Source organism: Oncorhynchus nerka, linkage group LG12 (genome assembly GCF_034236695.1).
Source record: "Oncorhynchus nerka isolate Pitt River linkage group LG12, Oner_Uvic_2.0, whole genome shotgun sequence".
In the NCBI taxonomy this organism is placed as follows: domain Eukaryota; kingdom Metazoa; phylum Chordata; class Actinopteri; order Salmoniformes; family Salmonidae; genus Oncorhynchus; species Oncorhynchus nerka.
In genome coordinates, this window is record NC_088407.1 from 90,011,822 (window position 1) to 90,026,619 (window position 14,798).

The 14,798-nt window shown below is 50.7% G+C and overlaps 1 protein-coding gene across 2 annotated transcripts in view; it reads right to left on the reverse strand.

The window, feature by feature from the left end:
• Positions 1-14,798, reverse strand: part of LOC115116033 (probable carboxypeptidase X1) — a 71,769-nt gene that overhangs the window by 9,431 nt on the left and 47,540 nt on the right. For both annotated transcript variants that reach the window (XM_065025953.1, XM_065025952.1), the window contains exon 10: positions 1,967-2,261. In XM_065025953.1, coding sequence (XP_064882025.1) covers positions 1,967-2,261 — 295 coding nt within the window. The remainder of the gene's footprint in view (positions 1-1,966; positions 2,262-14,798) is intronic.

Here is a 14,798-nt window from a genome sequence, read left to right on the forward strand (position 1 = left end):
CCTCCTTGCAAAACAGCTCGAGCTCAGTGAGGTTGGATGGAGAGCATTTGTGAACAGCAGTTTTCAGTTCTTTCCACAGATTCTCGATTGGATTCAGGTCTGGACTTTGACTTGGCCATTCTAACACCTGGATATGTTTATTTTTGAACCATTCCATTGTAGATTTTGCTTTATGTTTTGGATCATTGTCTTGTTGGAAGACAAATCTCCGTACCAGTCTCAGGTCTTTTGCAGACTCCATCAGGTTTTCTTCCAGAATGGTCCTGTATTTGGCTCCATCCATCTTCCCATTAATTTTAACCATCTTCCCTGTCCCTGCTGAAGAAAAGCAGGCTTCAAACCATGATGCTGCCACCACCATGTTTGACAGTGGGGATGGTGTGTTCAGGGTGATGAGCTGTGTTACTTTTACGCCAAACATAACGTTTTGCATTGTTGCCAAAAAGTTCAATTTTGGTTTCATCTGACCAGAGCACCTTCTTCCACATGTTTGGTGTGTCTCCCAGGTGGCTTGTGGCAAACTTTAAACAACACTTTTTATGGATATCTTTAAGAAATGGCTTTCTTCTTGCCACTCTTCCATAAAGGCCATATTTTTGCAATATATGACTGATTGTTGTCCTATGGACAGAGTCTCCCACCTCAGCTGTAGATCTCTGCAGTTCATCCAGAGTGATCATGGGCCTCTTGGCTGCATCTCTGATCAGTCTTCTCCTTGTATGAGCTGAAAGTTTAGAGGGACGGCCAGGTCTTGGTAGATTTGCAGTGGTCTGATACTCCTTCCATTTCAATATTATCGCTTGCACAGTGCTCCTTGGGATGTTTAAAGCTTGGGAAATCTTTTTGTATCCAAATCCGGCTTTAAACTTCTTCACAACAGTATCTCGGACCTGCCTGGTGTGTTCCTTGTTCTTCATGATGCTCTCTGCGCTTTTAACGGACCTCTGAGACTATCACAGTGCAGGTGCATTTATACGGAGACTTGATTACACACAGGTGGATTGTATTTATCATCATTAGTCATTTAGGTCAACATTGGATCATTCAGAGATCCTCACCGAACTTCTAGAGAGAGTTTGCTGCACTGAAAGTAAAGGGGCTGAATAATTTTGCACGCCCAATTTTTCAGTTTTTGATTTGTTAAAAAAGTTTGAAATATCCAATAAATGTCGTTCCACTTCATGATTGTGTCCCACTTGTTGTTGATTCTTCACAAAAAAATACAGTTTTATATCTTTATGTTTGAAGCCTGAAATGTGGCAAAAGGTCGCAAAGTTCAAGGGGGCCGAATACTTTCGCAAGGCACTGTATATCACGAGATCTTGGCCAACAACCTCCTTCCCTCAGTAGGAGCATTGAAGATGGGTCTTGGCTGGGTCTTCCAGCATGACAACGATCCGAAACACACAGCCAGGGCAACTAAGGAGTTGCTCCGTAAGAAGCATCTAAAGGTCCTGGAGTGGCCTAGCCAGTCTCCAGACCTGAACCCAATAGAAAATCTTTGGAGGGAGCTGAAAGTCTGTATTGCCCCGAAACCTGAAGGATCTGGAGAAGGTCTGTATGGAGGAGTGGGCCAAAATCCCTGCTGCAGTGTGTGCAAACCTGGTCAAGAACTACAGGAAACGTATGATCTCTGTAATTGCAAACAAAGGTTTCTATACCAAATATTAAGTTCTGCTTTTCTGATGTAATCAAATACTTATGTCATGCAATAAAATGCTAATTAATTACTTATTTTTGTTTTAGATTCCGTCTCTCACAGTTGAAGTGTACCTATGATAAAAAATTACAGACCTCTACATGCTTTGTAAGTAGGAAAACCTGCAAAATCAGCAGTGAATCAAATACTTGTTCTCCCCACTATATATATATATATATATATATATATATATATATATAGGAGAACTACTGACTCCCAGGGACGGTGTTGATTATTATATATATTATATATAGGAGAACTACTGACTCCCAGGGACGGTGTGCCAGGCTCCTCCGTTAATGATGTTGTTGTGTTGTTGGAAGTCTTCAGAGTGGCAGATCCTCCTATCAGGGTTGGCCATGACCAGGTTGGTGGAGGCGTAGACCGTGGCCAGCCAGCGGAAGAAACTATCGTCAGCTGTAGGGGTGTTTTCCTGAGGGGCCCAGTCCCGGGTGCAGTCGAAGGGGTAGGTAACCACCAGTTCTCCCCCGTGGAGGTTGGCACTCAGGACAAAGGGGATGTCCTGCATCCAGCTGATGACCGCACGTGTCTCTGGGGTCACCTGGGAAAGGGACAGACGAACATGTCAGACAGCCTGGGACAGTACAGACAGCATGGGACAGTACTGACAGCCTGGGACAGTACAGACAGTCTGGGACAGTACTGACAGCCTGGGACAGTACAGACAGCCTGGGACAGTACAGACAGCCTGGGACAGTACAGACAGTCTGGAACAGTACTGACAGCCTGGGACAGTACAGACAGCCTGGGACAGTACAGACAGCCTGGGACAGTACAGACATGGGACAGTACTGACAGCCTGGGACAGTACTGACAGTCTGGGACAGTACAGACAGCCTGGGACAGTACAGACAGTCTGGGACAGTACAGACAGCCTGGAACAGTACAGACAGCCTGGGACAGTACTGACAGCCTGGGACAGTACAGACAGTCTGGGACAGTACAGACAGCCTGGGACAGAACAGACAGCCTGGGACAGAACAGACAGTCTGGAACAGTACTGACAGCCTGGGACAGTACAGACAGCCTGGGACAGTACAGACAGTCTGGGACAGTACAGACAGCCTGGGACAGTACTGACAGCCTGGGACAGTACAGACAGCCTGGGACAGTACAGACAGCCTGGGACAGTACAGACAGCCTGGGACAGAACAGACAGTCTGGGACAGTACAGACAGCCTGGGACAGTACAGACAGCCTGGAACAGTACTGACAGCCTGGGACAGAACAGACAGTCTGGAACAGTACAGACAGCCTGGGACAGTACAGACAGCCTGGGACAGTACAGACAGCCTGGGACAGTACAGACAGCCTGGGACAGAACAGACAGTCTGGAACAGTACAGACAGTCTGGGACAGAACAGACAGTCTGGAACAGTACAGACAGCCTGGGACAGTACAGACTGCCTGGGACAGAACAGACAGTCTGGGACAGAACAGACAGTCTGGGACAGTACAGACAGCCTGGGACAGTACAGACAGCCTGGAACAGTACTGACAGCCTGGGACAGAACAGACAGTCTGGAACAGTACAGACAGCCTGGGACAGTACAGACAGCCTGGGACAGTACAGACAGCCTGGGACAGTACAGACAGCCTGGGACAGAACAGACAGTCTGGAACAGTACAGACAGTCTGGGACAGAACAGACAGTCTGGAACAGTACAGACAGCCTGGGACAGTACAGACAGCCTGGGACAGTACAGACAGCCTGGGACAGAACAGACAGTCTGGGACAGAACAGACAGTCTGGGACAGAACAGACAGCCTGGGACAGAACAGACAGCCTGGGACAGTACAGACAGTCTGGAACAGTACAGACAGCCTGGGACAGTACAGACAGTCTGGAACAGTACAGACAGCCTGGGACAGTACAGACAGTCTGGAACAGTACAGACAGCCTGGGACAGTACAGACAGCCTAGGACAGTACAGACTGTCTGGAACAGTACAGACAGCCTGGGACAGTACAGACAGTCTGGAACAGTACAGACAGTCTGGGACAGTACTGACAGCCTGGAACAGAACAGACAGTCTGGAACAGAACAGACAGTCTGGAACAGAACAGACAGCCTGGGACAGTACAGACAGCCTGGGACAGTACTGACAGTCTGGGACAGAACAGACAGTCTGGAACAGAACAGACAGTCTGGGACAGTACTGACAGTCTGGGACAGAACAGACAGCCTGGGACAGTACAGACAGCCTGGGACAGTACTGACAGTCTGGAACAGAACAGACAGCCTGGGACAGTACTGACAGCCTGGGACAGAACAGACAGCCTGGGACAGTACAGACTGTCTGGAACAGTACAGACAGCCTGGGACAGTACAGACAGTCTGGAACAGTACAGACAGTCTGGGACAGTACTGACAGCCTGGAACAGAACAGACAGTCTGGGACAGTACTGACAGTCTGGGACAGAACAGACAGTCTGGAACAGAACAGACAGCCTGGAACAGTACAGACAGTCTGGGACAGTACTGACAGCCTGGAACAGAACAGACAGTCTGGGACAGTACTGACAGTCTGGGACAGAACAGACAGTCTGGAACAGAACAGACAGTCTGGGACAGTACTGACAGTCTGGGACAGAACAGACAGCCTGGGACAGTACAGACAGCCTGGGACAGTACTGACAGTCTGGAACAGAACAGACAGCCTGGGACAGTACTGACAGCCTGGGACAGAACAGACAGCCTGGGACAGTACTGACAGCCTGGGACAGAACAGACAGCCTGGGACAGTACTGACAGCATGGGACAGTACAGACAGCCTGGGACGGTACTGACAGTCTGGGACAGAACAGACAGCCTGGGACAGTACTGACAGCCTGGGACAGAACAGACAGTCTGGGACAGTACTGACAGTCTGGGACAGAACAGACAGCCTGGGACAGTACTGACAGCCTGGAACAGAACAGACAGTCTGGGACAGTACTGACAGTCTGGGACAGAACAGACAGCCTGGGACAGTACAGACAGCCTGGGACAGTACTGACAGTCTGGAACAGAACAGACAGCCTGGGACAGTACTGACAGCCTGGGACAGAACAGACAGCCTGGGACAGTACTGACAGTCTGGGACAGAACAGACAGCCTGGGACAGTACTGACAGTCTGGGACAGAACAGACAGCCTGGGACAGTGCAGACAGCCTGGGACAGTACTGACAGCCTGGGACAGAACAGACAGTCTGGAACAGTACAGACAGTCTGGGACAGAACAGACAGTCTGGGACAGAACAGACAGCCTGGGACAGAACAGACAGCCTGGGACAGTACAGATAGCCTGGGACAGAACAGACAGCCTGGGACAGTACAGACAGCCTGGGACAGTACAGACAGTCTGGAACAGTACAGACAGCCTGGGACAGTACAGACAGTCTGGAACAGTACAGACAGCCTGGGACAGTACAGACAGCCTGGGACAGTACAGACAGTCTGGAACAGTACAGACAGCCTGGGACAGTACAGACAGTCTGGAACAGTACAGACAGTCTGGGACAGTACAGACAGCCTGGGACAGTACAGACAGTCTGGAACAGAACAGACAGTCTGGAACAGAACAGACAGCCTGGGACAGTACAGACAGCCTGGGACAGTACAGACAGCCTGGGACAGAACAGACAGCCTGGGACAGTACAGACAGCCTGGGACAGAACAGACAGCCTGAGACAGTACAGACAGCCTGGGACAGTACAGACAGCCTGGGACAGTACAGACAGTCTGGAACAGAACAGACAGCCTGGGACAGTACAGACAGCCTGGGACAGTACAGACAGCCTGGGACAGTACAGACAGTCTGGAACAGAACAGACAGCCTGGGACAGTACAGACAGCCTGGGACAGAACAGACAGTCTGGGACAGTACTGACAGCCTGGAACAGAACAGACAGTCTGGGACAGTACTGACAGTCTGGGACAGAACAGACAGTCTGGAACAGAACAGACAGCCTGGAACAGTACAGACAGTCTGGGACAGTACTGACAGCCTGGAACAGAACAGACAGTCTGGGACAGTACTGACAGTCTGGGACAGAACAGACAGTCTGGAACAGAACAGACAGTCTGGGACAGTACTGACAGTCTGGGACAGAACAGACAGCCTGGGACAGTACAGACAGCCTGGGACAGTACTGACAGTCTGGAACAGAACAGACAGCCTGGGACAGTACTGACAGCCTGGGACAGAACAGACAGCCTGGGACAGTACTGACAGCCTGGGACAGAACAGACAGCCTGGGACAGTACTGACAGCCTGGGACAGTACAGACAGCCTGGGACGGTACTGACAGTCTGGGACAGAACAGACAGCCTGGGACAGTACTGACAGCCTGGGACAGAACAGACAGTCTGGGACAGTACTGACAGTCTGGGACAGAACAGACAGCCTGGGACAGTACTGACAGCCTGGAACAGAACAGACAGTCTGGGACAGTACTGACAGTCTGGGACAGAACAGACAGCCTGGGACAGTACAGACAGCCTGGGACAGTACTGACAGTCTGGAACAGAACAGACAGCCTGGGACAGTACTGACAGTCTGGGACAGAACAGACAGCCTGGGACAGAACAGACAGCCTGGGACAGAACAGACAGCCTGGGACAGAACAGACAGCCTGGGACAGAACAGACAGTCTGGGACAGAACAGACAGCCTGGGACAGAACAGACAGCCTGGGACAGAACAGACAGCCTGGAACAGAACAGACAGCCTGGGACAGAACAGACAGCCTGGAACAGAACAGACAGCCTGGGACAGAACAGACAGCCTGGAACAGAACAGACAGCCTGGAACAGAACAGACAGCCTGGAACAGAACAGACAGTCTGGGACAGAACAGACAGCCTGGAACAGAACAGACAGCCTGGGACAGAACAGACAGCCTGGAACAGAACAGACAGAACAGAACAGACAGCCTGGGACAGAACAGACAGTCTGGGACAGAACAGACAGCCTGGGACAGAACAGACAGCCTGGGACAGAACAGACAGCCTGGGACAGAACAGACAGCCTGGAACAGACAGCCTGGAACAGAACAGACAGCCTGGGACAGAACAGACAGCCTGGAACAGAACAGACAGCCTGGAACAGAACAGACAGCCTGGGACAGAACAGACAGTCTGGGACAGAACAGACAGCCTGGGACAGAACAGACAGTCTGGAACAGAACAGACAGTCTGGGACAGAACAGACAGCCTGGGACAGAACAGACAGCCTGGGACAGAACAGACAGCCTGGGACAGAACAGACAGTCTGGGACAGAACAGACAGCCTGGGACAGAACAGACAGCCTGGGACAGAACAGACAGCCTGGAACAGAACAGACAGCCTGGGACAGAACAGACAGCCTGGGACAGAACAGACAGCCTGGAACAGAACAGACAGTCTGGAACAGAACAGACAGCCTGGAACAGAACAGACAGTCTGGGACAGAACAGACAGCCTGGAACAGAACAGACAGCCTGGAACAGAACAGGAACAGAACAGACAGCCTGGGACAGAACAGACAGTCTGGGACAGAACAGAGCCTGAACAGGACAGTCTGGGACAGAACAGACAGCCTGGGACAGAACAGACAGCCTGGAACAGAACAGACAGCCTGGGACAGAACAGACAGCCTGGACAGAACAGACAGAACAGAACAGACAGCCTGGAACAGAACAGACAGCCTGGGACAGAACAGACAGCCTGGGACAGAACAGACAGCCTGGGACAGAACAGACAGCCTGGGACAGAACAGACAGCCTGGGAACAGAACAGACAGCCTGGAACAGAACAGACAGCCTGGGAACAGAACAGACAGCCTGGAACAGAACAGACAGCCTGGAACAGAACAGACAGCCTGGAACAGAACAGACAGCCTGGGACAGAACAGACAGCCTGGGACAGAACAGACAGCCTGGGACAGAACAGACAGCCTGGAACAGAACAGACAGCCTGGGACAGAACAGACAGCCTGGAACAGAACAGACAGCCTGGAACAGAACAGACAGCCTGGAACAGAACAGACAGCCTGGGACAGAACAGACAGCCTGGAACAGAACAGACAGCCTGGAACAGAACAGGAACAGAACAGACAGCCTGGGACAGAACAGACAGTCTGGGACAGAACAGACAGCCTGAACAGAACAGACAGAACAGACAGCCTGGAACAGAACAGACAGCCTGGAACAGAACAGACAGCCTGGGACAGAACAGACAGCCTGGGACAGAACAGACAGCCTGGAACAGAACAGACAGCCTGGAACAGAACAGACAGCCTGGAACAGAACAGACAGAACAGAACAGACAGCCTGGAACAGAACAGACAGCCTGGACAGAACAGACAGTCTGGAACAGAACAGACAGCCTGGAACAGAACAGACAGAACAGAACAGACAGTCTGGGACAGTACAGACAGCCTGGGACAGAACAGACAGCCTGGGACAGAACAGACAGTCTGGGACAGAACAGACAGTCTGGGACAGAACAGACAGACAGAACAGACAGTCTGGAACAGAACAGAACAGAGTCTGGGACAGAACTGACAGTCTGGGACAGAACAGACAGCCTGGACAGTACTGACAGACAGAACAGACAGCCTGGGACAGAACAGACAGTCTGGGACAGTACAGACAGCCTGGGACAGAACAGACAGTCTGGGACAGAACAGACAGCCTGGGACAGTACAGACAGCCTGGGACAGAACAGACAGCCCTGTACTGACAGTCTGGGACAGAACAGACAGCCTGGGGGACAGCCTGGGACAGAACAGACAGCCTGGGACAGAACAGACAGCCTGGAACACAGAACAGACAGCCTGGAACAGAACAGACAGCCTGGGACAGAACTGGGACAGACAGCCTGGGACAGAACAGACAGCCTGGGACAGAACAGACAGCCTGGAACAGAACAGACAGCCTGGGACAGAACAGACAGACAGAACAGACAGCTGGGACAGTACTGACAGCCTGGGACAGAACAGACAGCCTGGGGAACAGAACAGACAGCCTGGGACAGAACAGACAGACAGCCTGGGACAGTACAGAACAGACAGTCTGGAACAACAGAACAGACAGCCTGGAACAGAACAGACAGCCTGGAACAGAACAGACAGCCTGGGACAGAACAGACAGCCTGGAACAGAACAGACAGCCTGGGACAGTACAGACAGCCTGGGACAACAGACAGTCTGGAACAGAACAGACAGCCTGGAACAGAACAGACAGCCTGGGACAGAACAGACAGCCTGGAACAGAACAGACAGCCTGGAACAGAACAGGAACAGAACAGACAGCCTGGGACAGAACAGACAGTCTGGGACAGAACAGACAGCCTGGAACAGAACAGACAGTCTGGAACAGAACAGACAGCCTGGGACAGAACAGACAGCCTGGAACAGAACAGACAGCCTGGAACAGAACAGACAGCCTGGAACAGAACAGACAGCCTGGGACAGAACAGACAGCCTGGGACAGAACAGACAGCCTGGAACAGAACAGACAGCCTGGAACAGAACAGACAGCCTGGAACAGAACAGACAGCCTGGGACAGAACAGACAGCCTGGAACAGAACAGACACAAACAAGCATTTTCTTTTTATGATCTTACTAGTTAAAAAATAAATTGTATTTCCTGATACTAAAAATCTCCTAACATTACATCATCACCTGGAACGTCAACAACACCTACCTTATTGTTTAATAAAATATTTTATATATATTTATACATACGTATATAAACCTTTATTTTACCAGGCAATTCAGTTGCTGTCCCCAGTCCACCTGGCCGTGCTGCTGCTCCAGTTTCAACTGACCTGAGCCCTAGGACCATGCCCCAGGACTACCTGACATGATGACTCCTTGCTGTCCCCAGTCCACCTGGCCGTGCTGCTGCTCCAGTTTCAACTGTTCTGCCTGTGATTATTATTATTTGACCATGCTGGTCATTTATGAACATTTGAACATCTTGGCCATGTTCTGTTATAATCTCCACCCGGCACAGCCAGAAGAGGACTGGCCACCCCTCATAGCCTGGTTCCTCTCTAGGTTTATAATCTCCACCCGGCACAGCCAGAAGAGGACTGGCCACCCCTCATAGCCTGGTTCCTCTCTAGGTTTATAATCTCCACCCGGCACAGCCAGAAGAGGACTGGCCACCCCTCATAACCTGGTTCCTCTCTAGGTTTATAATCTCCACCCGGCACAGCCAGAAGAGGACTGGCCACCCCTCATAGCCTGGTTCCTCTCTAGGTTTCTTCCTAGGTTTTGGCCTTTCTAGGGAGTTTTTCCTAGCCACCGTGCTTCTACACCTGCATTGCTTGCTGTTTGGGGTTTTACGCTGTGTTTCTGTACAGCACTTTGAGATATCAGCTGATGTACGAAGGGCTATATAAATAAATTTGATTTGAGTTAAGAACAAATTCTTATTTACAATGACGGCCTACCGGGGAACAGTGGGTTAACTGCCTCGTTCAGGGTCAGAACGACAGATTTTTACCTTGTCAGTTCTGGGATTCGATCTGGCAACCTTATGGTTAGTGACCCAACGCTCTAATCACTAGGCTACCTGCCGCCCCCAACAGTATTAAATATGAACCGACAATGGCATAACAGAAGGAACTGTCTCAGTTAAACCACTGTTGTTGAGTCAGTTTCCTCAGCTCTGTCAGGTTGTGTAAATTGGCACAACTATTACCTACATTGTATACTACTTTGACCAGGGAGGCATTACTACTATTCACTAGGCTGTAGAGAGACGGAGGCCCACAGCCCACTAGGCTGTAGAGAGACGGAGGCCCACTAGGCTGTAGAGAGACGGAGGCCCACAGCCCACTAGGCTGTAGAGAGACGGAGGCCCACAGCCCACTAGGCTGTAGAGAGACGGAGGCCCACAGCCCACTAGGCTGTAGAGAGAAGGAGGCCCACTAGGCTGTAGAGAGACGGAGGCCCACAGCCCACTAGGCTGTAGAGAGACGGAGGCCCACTAGGCTGTAGAGAGACGGAGGTCCACTAGGCTGTAGAGAGACGGAGGCCCACAGCCAACTAGGCTGTAGAGAGACGGAGGCCCACAGCCCACTAGGCTGTAGAGAGACGGAGGCCCACAGCCCACTAGGCTGTAGAGAGAAGGAGGACCACTAGGCTGTAGAGAGACGGAGGCCCACAGCCCACTAGGCTGTAGAGAGACGGAGGTCCACTAGGCTGTAGAGAGACGGAGGCCCACTAGGCTGTAGAGAGACGGAGGCCCACTAGGCTGTAGAGAGACGGAGGCCCACTAGGCTGTAGAGAGACGGAGGCCCACTAGGCTGTAGAGAGACGGAGGCCCACAGCCCACTAGGCTGTATAGAGACGGAGGCCCACAGCCCACTAGGCTGTAGAGAGACGGAGGCCCACTAGGCTGTAGAGAGACGGAGGCCCACAGCCCACTAGGCTGTAGAGAGACGGAGGCCCACAGCCCACTAGGCTGTAGAGAGACGGAGGCCCACTAAGCTGAAGAGAGACGGAGGCCCAAAGCCCACTAGGCTGTAGAGAGACGGAGGCCCAAAGCCCACTAGGCTGTAGAGAGACGGAGGTCCACTAGGCTGTAGAGAGACGGAGGCCCACAGCCCACTAGGCTGTAGAGAGACGGAGGCCCACTAGGCTGTAGAGAGACGGAGGCCCACAGCCCACTAGGCTGTAGAGAGACGGAGGCCCACTAGGCTGTAGAGAGACGGAGGCCCACTAGGCTGTAGAGAGACGGAGGCCCACTAGGCTGTAGAGAGACGGAGGCCCACTAGGCTGTAGAGAGACGGAGGCCCACTAGGCTGTAGAGAGACGGAGGCCCACTAAGCTGTAGAGAGACGGAGGCCCACTAGGCTGTAGAGAGACGGAGGCCCACTAAGCTGTAGAGAGACGGAGGCCCACAGCCCACTAGGCTGTAGAGGCTGTAGAGAGACGGAGGCCCACTAGGCTGTAGAGAGACGGAGGCCCACTAGGCTGTAGAGAGACGGAGGCCCACAGCCCACTAGGCTGTAGAGAGACGGAGGCCCACAGCCCACTAGGCTGTAGTGAGACGGAGGCCCACAGCCCACTAGGCTGTAGAGGCTGTAGAGAGACGGAGGCCCACTAGGCTGTCGAGAGACGGAGGCCCACTAGGCTGTCGAGAGACGGAGGCCCACTGAGCGGAAGTACATACCTTCCTACAGATCAGCTGTCCTTCATACTCTGAATGTTCTGTTTGCAATGTGTTCAGCAAGGGGCCAATTCCAAACAGAGTTAAGGGCTTGTAATTAATTCAATTTTTATGAACTTTTCTTCACCTGCTATTCACCTGTTATTCACTTGTTATTAATCTGCTATACACCTGTTATTCACCTGCTATTCACCTGCTATTCACCTGCTATACACCTGTTATTCACCTGCTATTCACCTGCTATTCACCTGCTATTCACCTGCTATTCACCTGCTATTCACCTGCTATTCACCTGCTATTCACCTGTTATTCACCTGCTATTCACCTGCTATACACCTGCTATTCACCTGCTATTCACCTGTTATACACCTGCTATTCACCTGCTATACACCTGCTATTCACCTGCTATTCACCTGCTATTCACCTGTTATACACCTGCTATACACCTGCTATTCACCTGCTATACACCTGCTATTCACCTGCTATACACCTGTTATTCACCTGCTATTCACCTGCTATTCACCTGCTATTCACCTGCTATACACCTGTTATTCACCTGTTATACACCTGCTATTCACCTGCTATTCACCTGTTATTCACCTGCTATTCACCTGCTATACACCTGCTATTCACCTGCTATTCACCTGTTATTCACCTGCTATTCACCTGCTATACACCTGCTATACACCTGCTATTCACCTGTTATTCACCTGCTATTCACCTGCTATTCACTTGTTATTAATCTGCTATACACCTGCTATTCACCTGCTATTCACTTGTTATTAATCGACTTAGCCGAGATGGCATAGCAGTTCAGACGTCTTTTGTCCTCGTCTTGTCGTGTCGTGTATATATATATATTTACAACTTTTTTCACATACATTTTATTTTTATTTTCCATCAACTCATCTTCAAAACACTCTCCTGCAACCCGCCTCACCAATTTATATTTATAAATAAGTATTATTTACCTCAAATCTGCAATCCTCCAAGAAGCTAGCCAGAAGCTAGCCAGAAACTCCAAGAAGCTAGCCAGAAACTAGCCAGAAGCTAGCCAGGAGCTAGCCAGAAGCTAATCAGAAGCTAGTTCAGAAGCTAGTTAGCTTCTTTACTGGCAACTCGTTAGTATTCAGCTAACCACGGTTTGTGGTCATCAGCTATCCTTTAGCTCGAAAATCTATCGCCAGTTTTGTACGGCGCAGTGCGGCTCGGAACGGAACATACCGGACCAATTTTTCTCTCCATGTCCCTGGATTTCAACTGCTCTCTGGACATTCATTCCCGGATCTCACAGCTAGCTGGCTGCTATCCGTGTGTCTATCTGCTTTCGTCGATTCCGGAGCAAACATCAATTACTCCGGAGCTAGCCAGCTCCGTCAATCACTCCTGACCTCCGTCAATCACTCCTGGGCTGGGCTCCGTCAATCACACCTATCCGGACCCGTTTTACTGCCTACGCGGAGCCCCACCGGGCCTTCACAACTGGACTGCCGACGTTATCTACCCGAAGGAGATCCGTCTGGCTCCTCCGTCGCGACGTTACCTGAACGCCCATCTGCGGCCTGCTAACCGTTAGCTGTCTTACCGGCTGCTCTCAGAATAGACAATCGGACAATTTATTTATTTTTATTATTAACATGTTTCTTCTTGGGCCTCTATAACTATATCTATTGTTTTTATTTTTGTTGTTGTTGTGTGATTTGGATGAATCCCCTCTACCACACGGAACCCCACTAATCTACTGACGGAACGCAAGAGGTGGCTAGCAACAGACCTCCATCCTATGCTAGCTTGCTAACGATGTCCTGGCTAGCTGTCTAAATCGCCGTGACCCCCAAACCAACCTCTCCACTCCCTGGACCCCTTTGATCACTCGACTAAGGATGCCTCTCCTTAATGTCAATATGTCTTGTCCATTGCTGTTCTGGTTAGTGTTTATTGGCTTATTTCACTGTAGAGCCTCTAGTCCTGCTCACTATACCTTATCCAACTTATTAGTTCCACCACCCACACATGCAATGACATCTCCTGGTTTCAATGATGTTTCTAGAGACAATATCTCTCTCTTCATCACACAATACCTAGGTTTACCTCTACTGTATTCACATCTTACCATACCTTTGTCTGTACATTATACCTTGATGCTATTTTATCACCCCCAGAAACCTCCTTTTACTCTCTGTTCCAGACGTTCTAGACGACCAATTCTTATTGCTTTTAGCCGTACCCTTATTCTTCTCCTCCTATGTTCCTCTGGCGATGTAGAGGTGAATCCAGGCCCTGCAGTGCCTAGCTCCACTCCTATTCCCCAGGCGCTCTCTTTTGATGACTTCTGTAACCGTAATAGCCTTGGTTTCATGCATGTTAACATTAGAAGCCTCCTCCCTAAGTTTGTTTTATTCACTGCTTTAGCACACTCTGCCAACCCGGATGTTCTAGCTGTGTCTGAATCCTGGCTTAGGAAGACCACCAAAAATTCAGAAATTTTAATTCCAAACTACAACATTTTCAGACAAGATAGAACTGCCAAAGGGGGCGGTGTTGCAATCTACTGCAAAGATAGCCTGCAGAGTTCTGTCCTACTATCCAGGTCTGTACCCAAACAATTTGAACTTCTACTTTTAAAAATCCACCTCTCTAAAAACAAGTCTCTCACCGTTGCCGCCTGCTATAGACCACCCTCTGCCCCCAGCTGTGCTCTGGACACCATATGTGAACTGATTGCCCCCCATCTATCTTCAGAGCTCGTGCTGCTAGGCGACCTAAACTGGAACATGCTTAACACCCCAGCCATCCTACAATCTAAACTTGATGCCCTCAATCTCACACAAATTATCAATGAACCTACCAGGTACCCCCAAAGCCTTAAACACGGGCACCCTCATAGATATCATCCTAACCAACTTCCCCTCTAAATACACCTCTGCT